This window comes from Eriocheir sinensis, chromosome 37, assembly GCF_024679095.1.
Source record: "Eriocheir sinensis breed Jianghai 21 chromosome 37, ASM2467909v1, whole genome shotgun sequence".
NCBI lineage: Eukaryota > Metazoa > Arthropoda > Malacostraca > Decapoda > Varunidae > Eriocheir > Eriocheir sinensis.
The window spans coordinates 11,390,740-11,408,768 of NC_066545.1; the positions used below are offsets into that span (position 1 = coordinate 11,390,740).

Below are 18,029 nucleotides of genomic sequence, written 5' to 3' on the forward strand. Positions count from 1 at the left end.
TCCTCCTCCTCCTCTCGTTCTTGTTACCACTTCGGCAATTCTGTTTTCCCCTTCCCTCCCTTGCATCACCTCCCTCCTCCTCCTCCTCCTCCATATTGTTACAAACATTATCTTTCTTTACCAATAGGCCAAAGAAAGACAGGTTGAGCACACCCAGCCAGGACTCAAAACACAGGCGTGGCATACGAATCTAATCCTTCCTCTATCATCACTTTCTAACTATATCCGTTCCACCGTACCACTAATTTCCCTTTACTCTCTCACAGCATACTGCACCACCACCATATCTAAGCACACCTGAACACGATACATATCCAGGTAATCGATTAACCAGGGCGAGACAGATATGGGACGGGTAAGAGCGGTGTTGCATTGGGGCTAGGACGGGTTTGGAACAGGTAGCATACTCGGGGTGACGGAGGGAGGAGGGTGGGTGTGGAGAAGCGTAGAATAATAACAATGTGGGTGGGGGAGGGAACTGGGAGGGAGAGAGGTGGGGGGGGAGTTGTGAGAGGGGTAAAACGGAGAAGTTGTGTGTGTGTGTGTGTGTGTGTGTGGAGATAAAGGAGGAGGTACATAGTGTGTGTGACGCTAGAGGTCCAGCAGGCAGTGTGTTCTCTTGTTCCCCTGGCTACACATGTCTCCATCCACCCCACACCTCCACCTCCACATTCTGCTCCACATGCAGGTAAGAGATTCCCAACCAGGTGTGTTTGGCAGTCAGGTGTATTTGTGAACTAACTCCACCTCCACTGCCTCCTCCATCACCTACTATCCTTGTGAATCCTTTCGTATCCTTTCCTTTATCCTGTTCTACCCTAGTTTTGCTGTTTTTAGGGATTTTCAGTGTGTGTGTGTGTGTGTGTGTGTGTGTGATTTGACGGCATGTCTAAGGAAGAAAAAAAAGAGGAGAAAGAAGAGGAGGAGGAGGAGGTCAAAGATGATGAATGGGATTTTTGTGTTTACAGCTTTTTTATGGATTGGTGGTGGTGATGGTGATGATGGTGACGGTGGTGGTGATGGTGATGATGGTGACGGTGGTGGTGATGGTGATGATGATGACTGTTGTGGTGATGGTGATGATGGTGACGGTGGTGGTGATGGTGATGATGACTGCGGTGGTGATGGTGACTGGTGGTGATGGTGGTTTTTAAGTGTAAAATAAGGTACTGTATGGTGGTGCTGGTGGTGATGACAGCGGTATAGCAGTGGTGGTGATGGTGAACTTGGTAGTGGTGGTGGTGGCGGTGGTGATGAAAGGGAAAATGATGGTGATGGTGGTAAATGTGGTGTCAGCGTTAATGAAGATGGTGATAGTGGTATTGGTGCTGATGGTGACAAGAGGTGATGTTGGTGTTAGTGGTTAGTGGTGTTAGTGGCATTACTGAAGATGATGATGGTGATGGTATGGTGACCGTGACAAGAGGTGTTGATGTTGGTGTTAGTGAAGAGCTGGTGATGATGGTGATGATGTTGGTGAAGACGCTAACAAAGATAGTGGTGGTGGTGATGTTGGTGGTGGTGGTGTTAGTGAAGAGTATGAGATGTTGGTGATGATGGTGCTGATGGTGGTGAAGACGTTAACATAAAGATGGTGGCGGTGGTGATGTTGGTGGAGGTGGTGGTGGTGGTGGTGCTTTGTCTGTTGATGTATGAGTGTATATATAGAATCCTTTTGATAGTCACACTTCCTGTCTCGCCTTGCCTGACAATACACAAACTATCTACGTTGTTTTTTGTTCTTCTTCAATTAACTATATTTTTTTTCTCTCTCTCTTCCATGACAAGTTGTGTGCTGCCTTCTCCTGAAACCGGAACTTCTGTGTTACCCGCCATCTCCTGCCCCCCCCCCCCTCCCTCCACACACACACACACACACACACACACACACACACACACACACACACACACACATTAGCGCATTCCTTCTTTTCATTATCCTTCTATCACACCCACCCACACACCCACCCACACACACACACACACACACACACACATCTATTAGCATAAACAGTCAGCACATAACACTCACGATATACTGCGTTTTTTACCACACACACACACACACACACACACACACACACACACAACATGCTATCAGAGGGGGGGCTTGACATCGAACGATGGGGCCCGAGGCAGCAACGAGCCATCACCTTCCTGTGGGCGGCGACGCAGGTGGTGGCGAGAGTGGTGCAGGAGGCCTTCTTGGAGGTCTACTCATCTTTACCTGACTCCGGGAACGGCCACACCTCCCTCAAGGACTACTGCAATCTGATGGGACGGATCAACGTGTACATGGAACTCCTAGACGAAGGATGCATGCTGGACGTCCTCATCGGCAGTCCAAGAGAGAAGACCTTTCTAGACCTCAAGGTGACGCGGAAGATACTCGAGAAGGTTATAGCGGAGAGGTACGGGAAGGACAAGTGTGGGAAGCTCATGTTCGAGATCCGCCAGTTGGTGTACTTGAGGAATGACCTGTGCCACCAGCTTCTCCCGGCCCTCACCCTCGAGCAGTTCCTTTCCCGCATGAAACAACTTGAAAATCGTCTCTGTGATGTGGTGAACGAAGCCGCGGCACTCGCTGGAGCAACTCACACCCCAGATAAGGCCCTACAGGATATCCGCGCCCTCTTCGACCCACTCCTAAACAGAGATAAAACACAAGCAGAAGATACGCAGCTGCCTGCCGAGGATGACCCACGACCCCCTCACGATAAACCCCTACTGGAAATCGGCACACAAACTGACTTCCCTCCGCCCGTCACATTGGAGAAAGACACTCAGACAGAAAGTGGTATGCAACTGCCTGCCACGCTTGAGACGACCCCCTGCCACACCCCCGAGGATGCCCCACAGAATACCACCACCCTCTCTGCCTCTTTCCGACCCCCTCACGATAAACCACTAATGGAAATCGGTACACAAACTGACCATCCTCCGCCCCCCACATTGGAGAAAGGCACCCAGGTAGAAATCAACTCCAAGCTGCATGATCTTGGCGAGGGAATGTGCGGTGATGCAAGTCAGAACACCGAACGCATCACCCCTTCACCCGAGAACCCGGCGGCTCCAGAACGTTTCAATGTCTCCAGCAGCGTTCGAGGGAATGATGGTGGTAACGAGAAGTCCCATCAATGTGAAAATATAAAGGGTGAAAGGCCGGGAAAGCAGGAGGGACGGAAGCAGGGGAGGCACGAGGCATGCTGTGATGCTTGCCCCTTTTCACCACTAAGCCCCATGAAGTCACCACCACCACACGCCAGCAGGAATCTACATGGTTCTTACAGCACCCATTCAAACCCTAGAGCAGTCCCTCTCGGCCCACCAAGGCACAAAGTCTGTCACGGTAACTTCGTAACCCCCAGCAGACTCACATACGATTCTGTGACAATCAACCACATCTTCACGCAATCCCCGGACAACGATAGAGTACCCCTTGTAATGAAGGTGATTCTGTTCTTGGTAGTGCTAACCGTGTCCTTGTTACCTTATGCCCTAACTCTGATACGTGTGTTGCTGCATGGGATTCAATGCTCCTGGGTCAGAGCGGACAAGGGGTGTAGATACCTGTGTGATCTGTGGTATGGACCGACGTGGCAGAAGACCATAATTGTGCCCGAAGTTGTCCTGGTCCCTCGCCTAGATCCGTTGGAGATGCGCGCCCCGGTCATGGAGCCTCATCAGTTTCAGGGTATCGGCATGAACTGCTTCAGGGGTAAATGTAAGCAGGGAAAGCGCAAGGGCCGGAGGAACTAAGAGGACCACGTGCAAGAGCGACACTTTATTGATCACAGGGTAATCCGCAAACGTTACTAACTCAAACGAAGGCTGCATGTGATTGACTGATGCTATACTCTGTTCAAAGTGACTTGGCAAACTAGCCCCTCCCCCTTGTTCATTGAGTGTACATCATTGGTTAATTTACAGACAAACCACGCTCCTTTTGAACTAAGGCTGCATGTGACTGGTGGATGCAATACCCTTTTCAAAGTGCCTTGGCAAACTAGCCACTCCCAGTTGTCCATTAAGTGTATGCCATCGGTTAATCCACAGACAAGCCACGCCCCCTTTTGGACCGTGGCAGCATGATTGGTGGATGTTATAATTTGTTCAAAGTGACCTGGCAAACTAGCCCCGCCCCCTTGTTCAGTAAGTGTGTATTATTGGTTAAGCCACAGACAACCCACGCCCCCTTTCGAACTACAGCTGCATATAATTGGTAGATGGACGTCCAGAAGGGCATCCAGTCTTGAACCCTCAATGCCACAACCCCCAAACAGCGACTCTTTATCAGCATAGGGAAAAGTTGTGAAGAGGAAAAATGTTTGAAGGTTTTACCTAGAAAGGGTGACGTGGCGATGACGTGTGTAGGAGTGATCTGCTATCTGCGCTAGACTTGACGTACAAACTATTTTCGGTACGCGTCTAGTGCACTTTTTAGCAGCACAGAGGGACTGGAAGGTGCAGTGTGCCCGAACTCAGAAGAAACCGGATGATCATTTTATCTTCAACATACCGTAACACTTTTTTCCTCTTGTCTCTTAGATAAGAAAAGATAAAGAAGAATGAGAAGCAAATACGAGAGAGAGAGAGAGAGAGAGAGAGAGAGAGAGAGAGAGAGAGAGAGAGAGAGAGAGAGAGAGGTTTGTGTATATATATATTGTTTGACGTATTACTTCTTTGCATTCCGTTGTTGTTAAAAAAATGCAAGTATGAGGGAAGTATTTCAAAGTATTTCAGTGGCCAGTGTATATAATATGCTGGGAGGGTCAGCAAACTCTTTCGGCTAAGTTATCGAAAAAATATATATATTTGTAGGAATGGGTATGTTTAGTGCTTCATGTAATGACAGGTGGTTGATTGTAAAAAAAAAAAAAAAAAACAGGTAGGACACGTAACAATGGTTTTAAGTTAGATAAATACAGATTCAACAAAGACAGGCAAGAATGAGTTTACCCGTAGAGTGGTGGATAAATGTAATAGATTTAGTAGTCATGTTATGGGCGCCAATACCATAGATACATTCAAGAAGTGGCTGGATAAATTCATGGATGATGAGGTACAGTGGGGTCAGGATTACAGGAGCTGCCTTGTGTAGCCCAACCGGCCTCTTGCAGACTCCTTACGTTCTTATGTTCTTTTGTTCTTATGAAATAAAAAATAGAAGAATGTCGCATAGCCTACACACACACACACACACACACACACACACACACACACACACACACACACACGCGCGCGAGCAAATACATACAAGCAAATCAGATTAAATTTAATATACCAAATGCTGTAGAACTTTATAATATCAGTTGAAATAAAAAAGGATATATTATTTTAACTATAATATATGCCTCCTCAAACGAGTACTAGGGCAACGATGAATATTGAAAGTTAGTTAAAAAAAATACTATAAAATTACGTATCAGAATAGTATTGCTGAATGTATAGAGAGGGTTAATAAGTAATATAAAGGCTAATGAGGGAAGAGGAGGACTAAAAAAAAATATACTGAGCTATAAATAAGGAACTGAAAAGAACTAACTAACTAAAATAACTACGGAAGCATTTTAAAGACGTGAAAAACACACACACACACACACCCGTGAGTGACGTGACCGTCAATCCACCATAGTTTCAATCATCCAGTGTGCTACCTCCCTCCACCTCCTCCTCATTTTCCTCCATCACATCCTTCTCCTCCTCCTGTCTCGTGATTTCATACGTCATACCCAGCTGCAAGGACCTCTGGATTACCGTGGACGTGGCCAATGAACCGGAAAAGGCGAGACAGCAGCATTAAACAAGGTAAGAAATGGGGGAGTGTGACGATCAGCTGTTTGGTAGAGGGCGGGGAGGCGGGATTGTTTTGTCATACTGTTTTGAATGTGCTTTATCTGCTCCAAGTGACTTTCTATGCAATCTCAAGGTTCTAAAGTCAGGATAACCGTGAACGTGGCATGCAGTTTAAAAAGCGAGACATAAGCATAAAACGAGGTAAGAAATGTTGGAGTGTGACGATCAGCTGTTTGGTAGAAGGCGGGATTGTTTTGTTATTTTACTGTTTTTAATGTGTTTTATCTGCTCCAAGTGACTTTCTTTGCCATCTCAAGCTTCAGTAGAGTCTGGTGAACATTAGACGTGGCAAATGTACCCCTGGAAGCATGTCAGAAACACAATATGAGGTTAAGAAATAGGAGTGAGTCGATCAGCTGTTTTGAGAGACTGCCGTGTTTTACCAGTTCGGTCTCGATAATGTTTTGTGTTTTTACTGTCTTTTATGTGTTTTCTCTGTGTTGCGTTGCTCTCTGTACCCTCCCAAGCTTCAATAGAGTCTGGTGAACATTAGACGTGGCAACTGTACCCCTGAAAGCATGTCAGAAGCACAATGAGGTTAAAAATGGGAGAATCGATCAGCTGTTTTGAGAGACTACCGTGTTTTACCAGTTCGGTCTCGGTAATGTTTTGCTTTTTTACTGTTTTTCCGTGAGTTTCATCCGTGTTGCGTGGCTCTTATACCACCCCATGCTTTGAAAAGGTCTAAATAACATTGAACGTGGCAGATATACCCATAGAAGCATGTCAAGAGGCAAAATATGAGGTACAAATTTAGTGTGTCGAGCAGCTGATTGGTTGGCAGTATCGTGTTCACTAGTGCGGACACGAAGTTTTTTTTTTTACTGATTTTCATGTTTTCTCTTGAGTTGCGTGACTTCCTATACCCTCCCAAGCTTCAATGGAGTCTGGTGAACATTAGACGTGACAAATGTACTCGTGAAAGATTGTCAGAGGCGTAGGATGAGGTAGGAGATAAGAGAAAGGTTTGACTGGCAGCTGCTTTCCGTCGGTTTGTTCATACTTAACTTTGTGACGCTGAAGAATGACCGTCGTGTTTATTCCTGCTTGCATTTATGTTTTTCATGTGAGTAGGAGTGTTTTTTAATGCATTTTGGGTGGATACGATGAGATTGTGGAGCTTCTATGAACGATTGAAAGGAGAATGACGTAAGTGTGTTGTTTGTTTGTCTATTGATATGGGATGAAAGAATGATTAGAATGGAGGAAAGGAAACTGAGTGGAGGAAGGCATGGAGTTGGAAAGAAGGGTGGAGAGGAAGAGAGGAAGTTAGAATGAAGGAAGAGAAGCAAGGAGTAGAGGAAGAAATGAAGTTAGAATGGGGAGGAAGAGAAGCAGGCTGTAGAGGAAGAAATGAAGTTAGAATGAAGGGAGGAAGAGAAGCAGGGTGGAGAGGAAGAAATGAAGTTAGCGGAGAGGAAAAGCTAGAAAATAAAGGATGGATATTAGTGGAAGAAAACGAATGAAACGACAGATAGACAGATACAGACATAATTATACCTTTATTCAACGTTAAGAAAGCAGCATAACTCGATTGTAATTATCATACGTGCCATGAACAATTAGAATAGTCACCGTGTAGTTCTGTCTCATTTTCTACACATTGCATATACCTAAGAGAAAACCAGCCATTCTACAGTAGACAATTTATATTCTTTAGTAAGTTAAAAATCGTGGCTTTCACCTTAAAGTTTTTGGCCCAACTATTATTTTCATTTAGTACAAAGCAACAAAAATACGATAGGCTATATATGTTTTTTTTTTACTGAATGGAATGGTTATATAAGCCACTGATATTTTTAAGATAGGACGGAAGGAAGGAAAGGAATGGAAGGGAAGGAAAGGAAGAATGGAAGGAAGGAAGAAATGAAGGAAGGACGGGATGGAAAGAAAGGAAATGGAGGAAGGAAAGGAAGAAATGAAGGTTAAAACTGAGGAGAATTATATAGACTACCAATTGAAATCAGGAATGCAGATAATCGCATCATTGTATCGCCATATATCTTTACAAACTTAAGGAAAAAAAATAATAACCTCAAATTCTAGGGTAACTTGTGAAGAGAACAAATTCAACCAAATGACCAGCTATTCTGCATGCAAGGCGTCGCTTCTGCCCACGTCACCACGCATTTTTGTTTTTTGCTTTTTCTTATTTTCTTGTGCATCGCGGAAGACTGTGACGCTGCTCAAGGCCGCCATGTGTGAAGCATTAAAGAGTGGAGAAGGCGAAGAGAAGGTGAGGGTGATGGTGGAAAGCGGGAATAGTGATTGTTGGCTGTAGGAAAAGTTAACGATGTGGTGAATGTCGTGTTGGAATGTCGGCGATAGTTTTATTTATTTATTTATTTATTTTAGTTAATGAAAGTAAAGTAAGTTGTGTGTATGTTTGTGTGTGTGTGTGTGTGTGTGTGAGATTGATTGATTGATTGATTGATAGTTTATTGTGCGCGCAAGATGAGGGAGGTTGGCGGCCGGGCGGGAGGACACACCGTAGAGCACTCCATAACTATCAAGCACAGAGGCAAAAATAAGCCGATACAAGTGTTATTATACCTTTTCCCCTTGGTTTTAGATCATTTCCAATTGATTTATGCAATTTAAAAAAATTCGATAGTGGCTCGGGATTGAGGTGAAAAAAAGCTCAAAATAGCGCGGGGCTGTACGGGTTAATGTCCGTTGCGACCTTCGGAAATAGTTGATGTGAGGGGCATATGTGGAGAGCATAAGTTATAACTGCGCGTGGAGGTGGTGCTCTTCTCCCTCCCTTTGGTTCTTGTACACCGACCCAAGCCTCGCCCATGACACCACCCCCAGCAACAACCAATGAGATTCAACCTTTCTCCGGCGTCAGCCAATCACGGGCAGCCCGAGTCCGGGTGAGGCGTGGGTTGTTTACTTATTAGCTTTTGTATTGATGAGGGGGGGGGTGAGTTGGCTTCTTCGTGACGTAATTCCGAACTGGGTAGAGTACTGCCCCAAAATCGTGCGTTCATCATTTGTATGAACGCGAGAACTCCCATGTCAACGCAGACTGATGCATGAGAAGTAATCTATACGTGCAAGAGTCGCTGTGTTCTTTGTTAGTATTGTCTGTTAGGGTTTGCCATACGCCCACAATGCCCTCCCGCCCCTCCTTTGTATGTGGTCCCAGTGATGTTACGTTCTTTCTTCCCGTCCTCACGATAAATCCTTCTACTCATCATCTTCATTCTGCTCATCCTCCTCCTTCTCATCTTCCTCCTTCTCATCTTCATTCTTCTCATCCTTCTCTTTCTCATCTTCCTCCTTCTCATCTTCATTCTTCTCACCCTCCTCCTTTTCAGCTTCCTCCTTCTGGTCTTCATTCTTCTCCTCCTCTTTCTCATCTTCCTCCTCTTCCTCATCATCATCATTCTCATCCTTCTGTAGCCTCCTTCTCTTTTCCTTACAACAACACACACACACACACACACACACACACACACACACACACACACACACACACCATGCAGCAACCTCACCATTTCATGACAGTAAAATAACATGCGACTTAACTCTCCTCTCTCAAAAGCAAACTGAGAGACAAATCAACAGACAGTCTGAAAGGCAGGCAAGGAAACAAACAGACAAGCAGACAGCGTATTGACAGTATGAGGTTATGGGACGTCCTCTTCCTCCGGTTCACAGGTGTGCGCCAGCTACCTGTGTGGAAGGTGTGATGGTATGCAGTGTCTGTACCAACACTTATATAAAGAGATAAATTTGAGAGCATAAGCTTTAACTGCGCGTGGAGGCGGTGCTGGTCTCCCTCCCTTTGGTTCTTGTACACCGACTGCACGGGCCGGGATTCGAACCCTGGTTGTTAGATTCGTAGTTAGGGATGTTATGGGAGCGGTGAGTAGCGAGCATCTTTTTTTTTTTTTTTTTTTTTTTTTTTTTGAGCCATCTCCTTTGTCGTAACCGCGAAGGAGCTACTACTTCTAAGCCAGAGGGTAACATCACAGAGTGGGGAAGGAAGAGGAAATGCAGGCGGGTGTGGTGGTGTGTAATGAGGCAGTTTCAGAGGGCCATTACAGATCCGCGAATAGAACGTATTATTTATTCACTATGACAATATATCCCACCCGAAATTGACCTCTCTTTTGGCCACTCTTTACATATGTCTATTGTGGGAGCGGTGAGTAGCGGGCTTTTTTTTCTCTCTCTGCACTCTTTTTGTTGCCCTTGAGCTGTCTCCTTTGCTGTAAAAAAATAAATAAAAAAAAAATCGTTATATGGAATAGCGTCCCATTGCCTGTATTTCCTCATGCCTATGACTTAAACGCTTTCAAGAGGGGAGTATCAAGACACCTCGCCACCCGATTTTTTACCCTCTTTCGGCCACACCATCAAGTATTTGCAGGAGCAGCGCCAGCGGGCCTTTATGTTTCTACTTTTTTTTAACTTCTTTTCCTGATAAAAAATAAAAAAATCTGCAAACTAGTAAGATATTTCAATTATACTTTCATAAGAACTTGGTATTAAATGATTCGAATAAGATCTGTACAAGATGATTTGGTGTGTTTGATTCTTCTGATTCTTTTATGGGAGCAGCGATTAGCGGGCTTTTTTTATTATTGTTTTTTTTGTTTGTGCCCTTGAGCTGCCTCCTTTGTTGTAAAAAAAAAGAAAAAGAAAAAAAAAGTCTAGTGCTGCCCCCCTTATCGTAGAGCCACTTCCTTTCCGTCACATGTCAAGGAAAAAAATACTAAATAAAGATGAGAAAAACAAGCGCACTCTCCTTGAATAAGAGAAGTAAAGGAGAGAGAGAGGCGGACAAGCTTGCCTTCCCTGAATAAAAGAAAAGGGAAGAAATGGAAAGGAAACACGCCATTCTAAAATTATCTAGATGCTGCGTTGCGACAAGAGAGAGAGAGAGAGAGAGAGAGAGAGAGAGAGAGAGAGAGAGAGAGAGAGAGAGACCTTGAAAACGAAGGCCGAGGCTAAGTGCAGGTGGTGGTGGTGATGCGGCAGTGACCTGCATCACAAATCACCACCACCACTACTATATACGACCCACTGTTACCACCACCACCACCACCACCACCATTACCATCACCTTTATTAGCACCACCAGCACCACTTCAACCACCACCACATTACAACAACAACAACAACAACAACAACAACAACAACAACAACAACAACAACAACAAAAATAACAATATCACTAATAGCAACATGAACAATAACACTACTACTACTACTACTACTACTACTACTACTACTACTACTACTACTACTACTACTACTACTACCAGAAAAAATAACAATATCACTAATAGCAACATGAACAATAACAGCAATAGCGAAGGTCAAGTTTCTACTACTACTACTACTACTACTACTACTACTACGTCTACTATACATGAAAGTTAAATGCAAGGACCTTTTCCACCACCGCGACTTCCTCCATGCCCATTGTGTATTAATTACGTCCTCCTCCTCCTCCTCCTCCTCCTCCTTTGACTCTCCTGCTCCTCCTTCAGTCTCTCTGGCGTTTAACCAATTAGGCCAACCGCTGTATATGTGAGTGTGTGTGTGTGTGTGTGTGTGTGTGTGTGTGTGTGTGTGTGTGTCATTCATAAACCCTCTTTTGTTTTCTTTCCAACAACCCCCCCCCCCCCCCACACACACACACCGTTCCTTTTTTATGATGTTGATTTTTACTTTATCATATTCCTCTTAGTTAGTGTTAGTGTTAGTGTTAGTTTGTGAGTTCAGGTGGTTTGAATGTCAGTTTGTTAGTTCGCTTGTGTGCCAGTCAGTTTGTCAGTCAATTAATTAGTTGGTTAGGCAGTTAATCAGTCAGTCAGTCAGTTAGTTTCTTTGTTAGTCAGCCAGTTAGTCACTTAGATGGGGAGATAGTCAGTTTGCCAGCTAGTCAGTTAATTAGTTGGTTAGATAGTTAGTGAGTCGGTCAGTCAGTCAGTTATGCAGTTCGTCATCCAGTCAGTCAGTTATTTCGTTGGTTAGTTAGTTAGTCAGTCAGTCAGTCAGTCAGTTAGTCGAGTAGATAAACAGTCAACCAGTCAGATGAATAATTCGTTGTACAGTTAACTAGGTCAGGACAACACTAAAAGTAAAAAAAATGAACTAAAACCCAAACATGAGAGAAAAAATAATAAACATAAACATACCCACAAATTTTAAGGATGCAGATCACACCCAAATACAATCATCACACGCCCTCCGAACACGATCCCTCCTTGGAGACGACCAGAGAATCATTAAGGGGAGGGATGTCTTCTTATTAAGCTCTTTGACGCAGACCCCCGCTTGGAAGAAAAAAAATGTCGATCCGATTAGAAAAGAAAACAAAACATACAGTAGCTTAATTCTTGAAGTGCCAGAAACGAATCAGCGCCACCAATAGTAATAGTAGTAGTAGTAGTAGTAGTAGTAGTAGTAGTAGTAGTAGTAGTAGTTGATATGGGTGGTGGTGATGAACAGGCGACACGAAGTACGTCAACACAAGCAGAAAATTATGCCACGCCTTCACAGTTCGCCGCAGACAGACAGACACAAACCTCACACTGCGCCTCAGACAGACAGACAGACAGACAAGTAGGTAGTCTCACTGTTGTCTAGTTGGCGTTAGAGGTCCTGTCGGTTACTTGAAAATGTAATCAAAATGAATAGTTTAAGAGCATGAAGACCCTGGATAACGGCACTTTTTTTTACAGCAAGGGAGGCAGCTCAAGGGCAGAATACTAAAACAACGATAAAAGAGCCCGCCAAGACGCTGTTCCGACAAAAGAAAACAAAACAAGAGGCCAGAGGAGAGGTTAGTTTCAGAAGAGGTCAGAAGAGAGGTCAATTTCAGAAGAGAGGTCAAAAGAGAGGTCAATTTTGGAAGAGGTCAGAAGAGAGATCAATTTCAGAAGGGGTCAGAAGAGAGGTCAATTTCAGAAGAGGCCAGAAGAGAGGTCAATTTCAGAAGAGGCCAGAAGAGGGGTCAATTTCAGAAGAGGCCAGAAGAGAGGTCAATTTCTGAAGAGGCCAGAAGAGAGGGCAATTTCAGAAGAGAGGTCAGTTTCAGAAGAGGCCAGCAGAGAGGTCAATTTCAGAAGAGGCCAGAAGAGAGGTCAATTTCAGAAGAGGCCAGAAGAGAGGTCAATTTCAGAAGAGGCCAGAAGAGAGGTCAATTTCAGAAGAGGCCAGAAGAGAGGTCAATTTCAGAAGAGGCCAGAAGAGAGGTCAATTTCAGAAGAGGCCAGAAGAGAGGTCAATTTCAGAAGAGAGGTCAATTTCAGATGAGAGGTCAATTTCAGATGAGAGATCAATTTCAGAAGAGGTCAGAAGAGAGGTCAGTTTCGGAGAGAATAGAAGCAAGAATGAATAGTAAATAAGATGAGGCCGTAGCACACACCCTCTGTATCACCCAAACACCTTCATCCTCAGCACAAAGACAAAGGAAACATGAAACGAAGCCACGTGTCGATATCCCCCATTAAAAGCTCACTCGTACGCGGCCATCCACAGCGTATCCAAAGACAAGGTTTAAATTTAGACCGTGGACGAAGAGAAGTAGTCGCCCGTATATTCTCAGACACTTTCGCCTTTCACAACAATATTTCCAAATGCCACAGAGGAGATCAGTCGGGGTAAAGATGTATAGTAACTGTTTTTGGTTTTGTTAGGTTAAGTTTAGGGCATCTTCAAACACATGATAGCCAGCAACTTATGGTATAAATCAACAAAGAATGACGTCACTTTGTTGTATAGAAAGTCTCATTATATAGTAAGGAAGCATATATAAATTTTCTGAGTCAAAACCTATAGTAACTGTTTGAGGTTTGTTAGGCTAGGTTAGGTTAAGTTTAGGGTATCTTCAGACACATGATATGCGGGAACTTATGCATGGCACAAATCGACAAAAAAGAGCTCACTGTGTCAGATAAGTCTGTTTACTGAGGAAGCATGTACAATTTTTCTGAGTAAAGACGTATAGTAACAGTTCGGGGTTTTGTTAGGTTAGGTTAAGTTTAGAGAATTTTCAAACACATGATAGGCGGCAAATTATGGCATAAATTAACAAAGGCAGAACTCATTATGTCATATAGAAAGTCTCATTTAGTAAGGAAAAATAGATGATTTTTCGGAGTCAAACATATGGTAACTTCGGGGTTTTGTTAGGTTATGTTAAATTTAGGGCATCTTTATATACATGATAGCCAGAAACTTATAGCATAAATTAACCAAGAAAGATCTCATTTTGTATAATAATTCTCATTACTAAGGAAGCATGTATGATGGGTGGACCCGCGGCCTTGGTGTCATTGTTTGGGTGACGCGGTGCTGTGCGCTCATTGCTCAGTTCTTAACTTGTTCTAACGTGCATACAATTGACTTTGTATTCCTACCAAAACCCTTTTTGAGTTGTAAGGTAACAGATAGCACCGATATAAACTAATGCAATAATATCTTTATAGTGTTCGTTATTTTGTTTTGTTAAGTTTAGAGAATTTATAAACGCAAGATAGGCGGCAAATTATGGCATAAATTAACAAATAAGAACTTATTATGTTGTACAGAAAGTCATTTAGTAAGGAAGAACACATGATTTTTCTGGGTCAAGACGTATGGTAACTGTTCGGGGATTTGTTAGTTCAAGTTAAGTTTGGGGAATTTTCAAACACATGATATCCAGAAACCTAGCATAAATTAACAAAGAAAGCCTTCACTTTGTTATATAGAAATTCCCATTAGTAAGGAAGTCTAGATCCTTTTTTTTTTTTTTTTGGAGTAAAGACGTATGGGTAACTTTTGTGGATGGTTTTGTTAAGTTAGGTTAAGTTTAGGGTATCTTCAAACATATGATAGCCAGCAACTTATGGTAAAAATCAACAAAGATTGACCTCACTTTGTTGTATAGAAAGTCTCATTAGAAAGGAAGCATATAAGAATTTTCTGAGTAAAGACCTTTAGTAACTGTTTGAGGTTTGGTTAGGCTAGGTTAGGTTAGGTTAGGTTAAGTTTAAGGTACCTTCAAACACGTGATAGGCGGGAACTTATGGCACAAATCAATTATGGAAGAGCTCACTGTGTCAGATATTAAGTCTAGCGCTGATTATTAAGGAAGCATTTATGAATTTCCTGAGTGCATATATGTAGTGACTGTTTGGGTTGTAGTTAGGTAAGGTTAATCGTCGCTTCAAGCACACGACAGCCAGCGACTTATGGTATAAATCAACAGGCTACCTCTGGAAATGACCCAAACTCTTACGACATCCTTGTTAAATGCATGCGTGTGCTTGAACCCGATATGCTTAAGAATATGACCTCTAGATTATTCACAAGGCTATTTAATCGTGGTCTCAGAGTATTAGAACACAGGATAAGTCTTCTAAACTCACACAGGGAGGAGACAAAGATATGACTAGCTTGAAAGGAACTATACTACGTGATCTGCTTTATATGTTGAGGGAGAACCAACGCACGCACACACGCACGCGAAACTAGGTATTCAAGGCTGCAATGTGCGTGTGTGTGGTAGTAGTATTAGTAGTAGTAGTAGTAAAAGTAGTAGTAGTGGGTTTTTTTCTCCTTTTCTCTTCTTTTCTTCTCTTTTTTCTTCTATATTCCTTTAATTTGCTTCATCTTCTTCTTCTTCATTATAATCTTCCTCATATTAACATAAGAACATAACGTAGGAGTCTTCAAGAGGCCGGTAGGGCTGTACAAGGCAGCTCCTTTGAACCTAAGCTCCCGTGTATCTAACCCCACCTAATATCGCTGTCCATGAATTTATCCAATCTATTTTTGCATGTGACATTTGTATTGGCACTCACCACATGACTGCTAAGCCTATTCCACTCATCCACCACCCTGTTAGAAAACCAATTTTTGCCTATGTCCCTGTTGAATCTAAATTTATCCAGTTTAAACCCATTACTTCGTGTCCTACCCGGTTCTCTTACCAACAAAACCTTATGAATATCCCCCTTATTAAAGTCCTTCATCCATTTATAAACCTCAATCATGTCTCCACGTACCCTTCGCCTTTCTAGAGAATGCAAGTTTAACTGTTTGAGTCTTTCCTCGTATGGCAAATTTATCAACCCCTGAATCATCTTAGTCATCCTCCTCTGCACCGATTCTAACATTTTGATATCCATTCTATAGTAAGGTGACCAGAACTGAACCGCATAGTCAAGATGAGGTCTAACTAATGCAAAATATAGCTTGAGGAAGGCCGGCGCTTCTGTTGCTTACACTCCTTGAAATAAATCCCAGTACCCTATTTGCTCGATTTCTAGCTCCTCCTCCTTTTCTTGTTATTGTTCATACTCTTCCTTTTTCACTAGACAACGCCGCTGTGTGTGTGTGTGTGTGTGTGTGTGTGTTTCTTACGTACATGCAGGTGTGTGTGGGTGTAGATAAAGGAAGATGGTAATTATTGGTGTTATGTATGTGTGTGTGCGTCTATACCAAACGTCCTTCATGGCGTACACACACACACACACACACACACACACACACACACACACACACACACACACACACACACCGCGGCGTTGTGAAAAGGGAAGAAAAAGAACAATAATAATAAGAAGAAAAGGAAAAGGAGAAAGATTACAGTGAAGATGAAGATAAAGTAAATTAAAAGAACACAGAAGAAAAGGAAGAAAAAAGGGGATAAGGAGAAAAAATAAGAGCTACATCAACTACTACTACTAACTACTACTACCACTACTACTACTACTACTACTGCCACTACCACTAAAAACAACAACAAAAACAACAGTAGCAATGACAAGTATATGACAACACAAAAAGAAGAAGAAAAAGGAGAAAAGGAAGAAGAAGAAGAAGAAAAAGAAGAACAAGTAGAAGAGGAAGAACAACAACTATAACAAGAATAGCAGGAGGAGGAGGAGGAGGAAAGGAAAGTTGTCGAGAGAAGCAGAAGACAGAACATCCGAACGCCGCAGCAATGTCCTTTCTGTTTCCTGTCACGCGTCCTACCCCTCCGTGCCGATACTCCTAACACACGGGCGTTGAAGAATGAGAATTACTACCACCGCTATTACTACCACCAACACCACTACTACCACTACCGCCTCTTAAGCTTTATATTATGCAAGCAGGTATAGGTAGTGAGAGGTAGATTACAGGTGTGAGGTAGATTATGTATAAGTACTGTTTGGGGTGGACACTGAACCTCCTCTCCTCCTCGTCCTTCTCCTCTTAGCCTCCTCCTCCTCCTCCTCCTTCTCCTCCTTCTCTTTCTCCTGCCCTGCATTAACTTTCATTTAAAGGGAAAGTAGAGGAAGTTAATGAGGTTTTTGATGATACTAAGGTTTTTTTTTTGTATACTCTAAAAGATGTATTTCCTTTACACACACACACACACACACACACACACACACACACACACACACACACACACACACACACACACACACACACAAACAAACAAACATCTCTTTGTATATTCATCGTCCTCTAAAGCACTTAATTGATTGTCTGAGTGTGTCTGTCATCAGTAACGAGAGGCGGATGAGATCAGGATGACCCGCTGACCTTCCCTTACTGACCTCTTGATTGCGTCCGCCACCCAGGTCAGGCAGGCAGGCGAAGGGGGGGGGTAGAGAGGGAGGGGGGCGCGAAGGGAGTTCCTATTGCCTATGAGCTTCAGTATGCCACCCACTTGTAGGCACACACACACACACGCCGAAAATGAGTTAAATCGTGTTCTAAAGAGTGTATTTTATTTTTCTTATTTTTAGGTTCATGATATTAGAATGGACAGACTACCACTCGGTTCATAGAAGCATCCCCTGGAAATGCCCCCACAGCACACACACACACACACACACACACACACACTGGTGTTCAACGTTACCAGATTGTCGTACTTGGCGGATTGTTTTTGCCGATTTCTGACCAAAAACTATCGCACCCACAAAGATAACGATATGCATTTATAATTATTGTTAAAATCGGTAATTATTGATGCTCTTTTTGCAATATTTATGGGCCAGAAACCGTAAAATACAATGTTATGCGTACGATAATCTGGAAACGTTGACACACCATATATCTGCGCAACACCAGCCCCCCATATGCGCTCCCTTCAACAAGATATTATGCAACTCCTCCAGCCAACCATCTCTGCGTCCCTTCATTCCCATTCACCTCGCGGCCCA

General features: G+C 43.3%; 1 protein-coding gene across 1 annotated transcript; it reads left to right on the forward strand.

Annotated features, from left to right (window-relative positions):
• The first annotated feature begins 519 nt into the window (after positions 1-519).
• On the forward strand, positions 520-5,335 carry LOC127008228 (uncharacterized). Its single transcript, XM_050879962.1, has 2 exons — positions 520-688; positions 1,789-5,335. The coding sequence occupies exon 2, from the start codon at positions 2,092-2,094 to the stop codon at positions 3,757-3,759; it is 1,668 nt and encodes a 555-aa protein (XP_050735919.1). The 5' UTR covers positions 520-688; positions 1,789-2,091; the 3' UTR covers positions 3,760-5,335.
• The last annotated feature ends 12,694 nt before the right edge of the window (positions 5,336-18,029 follow it).